This window comes from Sesamum indicum, linkage group LG4, assembly GCF_000512975.1.
Source record: "Sesamum indicum cultivar Zhongzhi No. 13 linkage group LG4, S_indicum_v1.0, whole genome shotgun sequence".
Taxonomy (NCBI): Eukaryota; Viridiplantae; Streptophyta; class Magnoliopsida; order Lamiales; family Pedaliaceae; genus Sesamum; species Sesamum indicum.
The window spans coordinates 14166048-14170266 of record NC_026148.1 but is presented as its reverse complement, the minus strand read 5'-3'; the positions used below and the strand labels follow the sequence as shown (position 1 = coordinate 14170266).

Sequence of the window (4219 nt, the reverse complement as noted above, 5' to 3'; positions counted from 1 at the left end):
TACACAACCACAAGAAAACTACCCCATTGTGATTCAAGTACCCTAACAATGCTGCATTACAACTGTAATAGTAAATTCTAGATCAATACTATTGAGAAAATAGGCAACCATGGCTACTTGTCCTTCTGTTTCCCCAATCTAGGTATACAAATCACAAATCTTTAACTCCATAACTCTTATTCTTCCAAAAAAGTTGCTGTGCTTTCCAAACCGAAGTATTAATATGTAGTAAAATTAATAAAATTAAATCATCTGCCAACGTAACAATAATCATTAACATCAGACTAGAGATAGAATAATTAGGGCTCTCTAGTTTATTGAAACTGAAACCTGAATATTGAACAACAAATTTGACCCATAAAGTTCATGTTATCCCGGCAAGACACCTCCATTTGACATAGAGAATAAACTTTAGGTAGTGTTTCACATGGTTTTTATGAGTCTGGTGAACACGACCCCACAAAAATTTATGTGTTGTTGGAGATAGAAAGGGTGGTTGAGAGTTCTGCAAAGATAGCTAGACATCCAATGCCTGTGGTATTTTGACCTTTAATTTTTTGTGCTTCATACCTTAAAAGAGCACATAGTCTGCCTCCACACCACCATACCTCAAGAACTAATCGAAGTCCAAATGCCTCCATACCACAGGACACTGTAAATTGGCTTTTGCGAAGGAAAAACCTATTTTAACTAGACAGAAATTAAAGAATGTCGAGCAAGCATGTCGTGGATTAAATAAAGGAAAACTTGCACAGAGAAAGAACTTACTATCTCAATCTACATAACAGTAACTCTAGCTAAAAGGCGGATGCATTATCAGGAAGATAAATACATTCTTCACACATGCTCAAACCGTTAGAAGAATTTCAAGTTTAGGTTCTCAGACTTAGCATGACCATAGAATCATTTCAAGATTCAGGTATTACACATTTAAAGTATGATTTACAGGATCAGACTTCAATATCTTAGGATCTTGAATAAAGATATGGGTTTTAAGTACTGTCCATAAATTACTCACCTAAATCAGAATTCTTTATTATTTTTCCTATGAATATACCAACTGAAAAACAAAGGTAAAACACATGCAACTCATATATCAAAATAGAGAAGTAGTGCATATCAATTACTTGGTAAGCATATATAATGATATTTTAGTTCTTTACAACTGTATCTCTTGTGCTCATTAGTTCCTCTTTATACAAAAAACATGAAAGCAATATTTCACTGATACTGTTGGAAAATCCCTCATGCAGTTCCTAGCAACCACACTTCAGTCTCTATTTTCAACCACAACTTCCCTATAGCCATTACAATACTGCAGCATGAGTTGTGCGTTTGAAAGCTATGTGGCCAGTTTACAAAGGAAAGGGACGGGAGAAGGTAGAGGTTGCCAAATTTTTTGCTCAATCTTCTTGGATGAGGAGAACTGTGTGTGCCCTCTCGAATGGCCAGACTTGAGTGGATTAAAATGGTAAAAGGAAGTGTCCTACAATTGATCATTCATGAGACTTAAGCGAAAGATTTTAATTCAAAGTCAAAGGCATGCTTTTATATATACAGATAAATATTACTGTTATCTTTGTATGCATTTCATCCCAAACTTAAAGCTCCCATTTGAGTGGAAAGGAGTTCTGGCTGATGGCTAGAAAAATGGAAGTTCTGTTTAACTTTGCCTATTGCCCTTAAAAATAGCCACTCAGAGTTAAAGGTATCAAATGATTGGTTTAAACGATTTGGAAATAAACTTTCATTTCAGGAAATAAAGTCTTAATATACAATATCCCTGAAAGGAAATAGGAGTGGTGATTTTGGAGATGGGGAATATAATTTTACTTCTACTAATGCCATTATTAATATGATTACTGTTGTAAATATATCTGTATATATATTATTATCCGTTTCCCCATGGTGTCATTTTCAAAATTTTCAATATTTTTTATTCCATGGAACACGTTCATATCATGTCCATTGCCATGTTAACGTCTGTGCATCCTAGAAATAGTCTATCAGATGGAGATCAAAGCGACAGGAAAGGTAGTTCTGACAGATCATGCACTATTAACTGTGCAATGGGATGATGCATATTCATTAATTCATCCTAAGAGCTAGTTATTACTTTGTTTCTAGCATTACTGCGTTAAGTGCTGAAAAATTCATATATAAAAGCGAGAATTTATGGGGAAAAAGGCATGTTCTATGCTGAAAACAATAGGAGAAGAAATTACTTACAAAACGCAAAGAAATGCATCAAAAGGAGAAGTTAACATGTATCAGTAAGTACCTTGACAGGAAACGTGCTGGGAGGAAGTTTAGTAGTCAAAAGCTCCCGTAGTCTTCTGACTGCTTTGACCTTATTAGCCAATATGTCAAGCAAAGGCAAGAGTTCTTCTGTTTTCAGAGGAAAATCTGGTGTCAACCACAAAACAGGTCTTAGACCTTTCTTATACTCACTTTCATTCTTTGACTCAGTAGCAGCCCCTTTCTTCTTTTTCTTCTTGCTACTTTTGTCTTTTGACTTCTTTAGGTCCCCCATATCCTCCCTAGGAAACTCAGATGATGATCTGCGACTATCATTAGACTTTTGCTTGCTATCATCAGGTCCCAACTTTGAGAACTTCTTCAGAATTTTTGAATCCTCAGGATCATCTCCCATGTTCTTTGAACTCTTCTTATTCCACCCAAACCAGCTTTTCTTCTCTTTGGCAGCAATATTGGATTCACTGCTTTCAAATGAACCTGCATCAAAATTTTCATGGCAATCCTGCACCTCACTGTCTTCATCCTCACCAAAACCATCCCCCATGCGGAGCGCAGAATCTAACTGCATTCTTTCCTCAGCTGTCAACACATCATCATATTCGTCATTTTCAGCTCCATTAGCCAATCTATCATCATCATTAACTGAAAATAGCTCCTCATCAGTCATAGCACCAGGAACTCTCCTTGACTTCACACTGACCTGCACATGAAGCATGTCATAAACCTTGGCCTTCCAAGATCCAACCATCTCAGTCCTCTCCTGTCTTCTCCAATTCAAATGGGGGACAAGCTCAGCCTGCGTAACATCAATTCCTGGTCTATACATATTAGTTTGAGACATCAAAGCCACTTCATGTGCAACTTCAGCCTCTGATGGTTGAACACCAGCTCCTTCTAGAGCATTTGTGATCTCTTTCTCCTTGTGCGCGAGCACAATCAAAGAGCCAGGAGGCAAAGATATATTTCCATCCTCTGAGGAATGACCCTCACCAAGGAAGAGAAAAGTTTGATCAGAGCGTTGGATTCGGAATCCATCAAACCCTGCAAGGGTCATATCTGCCCGGAGATTAGAACCACGTTTCCATATTCGGTAAGTATCTGAAGGGGCAATTCTACCAATGAACGGTATCACTGAGCTCTCAAAGTGGAAGGTTATCTCCATATAAAAGTCACGAATTCGAGCCGCTGATGCCACAATTCTAGGAAGCCTGCGGCACCATTTTGCCCAGGCTAGAGGCTGGTAGTGCCTGGCAATGATCATGGCAATATTCTCCTCCCTCGTACAAACTGCCTCCTGGAGTGCACTCCATCCATTCTCATTCTGAAGACTCCAATCAGCACCAGCTGCCATTAAAATCTCAGCAGAAATCGCATCATGCAGCCGAACTGCAAGGTGTAAAGGAGTTTCCCTGCCAGGAACATCTCGCCTGTCAATCACTGCAGACACAGCATCAGCATCCTCTTCAGCAGCCAAAGACTCAGCCTCAGTATTCACCTCGCCTGCCTTTGCGAGCTGAGGGAGTGCGGCTACAATCCGTTTCAATGTTGCATAGTCACGTCGCAGCACTGCCAAATGGGCAGGACTATGTGCATATTTTGACAAATCCTCCATTAACTTCTCTTCCTAATATCTATCTCCAGTTTCTATGTCAACCAATCAATTAATTGAAATTTCACCCACTCTTGATCCACAGTGAAGCTCAAATTGAAAATCTTCCACCATTTTCCAACAAAAAATCCCGAGAAATCATTCCAGTTCGCAGCTCCCAAAAGATCCCGACTTCAATGAAAAAGTTAACATCCATGTCAAAACAAATTCAGTGTCTCCGTCAAATCTTCAACAGTCCAAAGTTTCAAGCTCAACTTTACCAATAAACAAAAGCTCCGAAAACCTTGATCTCAATTTCACATCACCCGGAAACACATTCTGACAAAAAAAAAAAAAAAAAAAAAAAAAAAA

General features: G+C 38.5%; 1 protein-coding gene across 2 annotated transcripts in view; it reads right to left on the bottom strand.

Moving 5' to 3' along the window:
- LOC105161030 (ankyrin repeat domain-containing protein 13C) overlaps positions 1-4219 on the bottom strand; it is a 6142-nt gene that overhangs the window by 1333 nt on the left and 590 nt on the right. Inside the window, exons 2-3 of one of the 2 annotated variants that reach the window (XM_020693187.1) lie at positions 4129-4186; positions 2282-4039 (exon numbers count right to left, since the gene is read on the bottom strand). In XM_020693187.1, the coding sequence (XP_020548846.1) occupies positions 2282-3871 (1590 nt within the window). In that variant the 5' untranslated portion in view covers positions 3872-4039; positions 4129-4186. Of the gene's footprint in view, positions 1-1191; positions 1487-2281; positions 4187-4219 lie in introns of those variants that run through there. The other variant, XM_011078589.2, reaches the window with a different exon arrangement.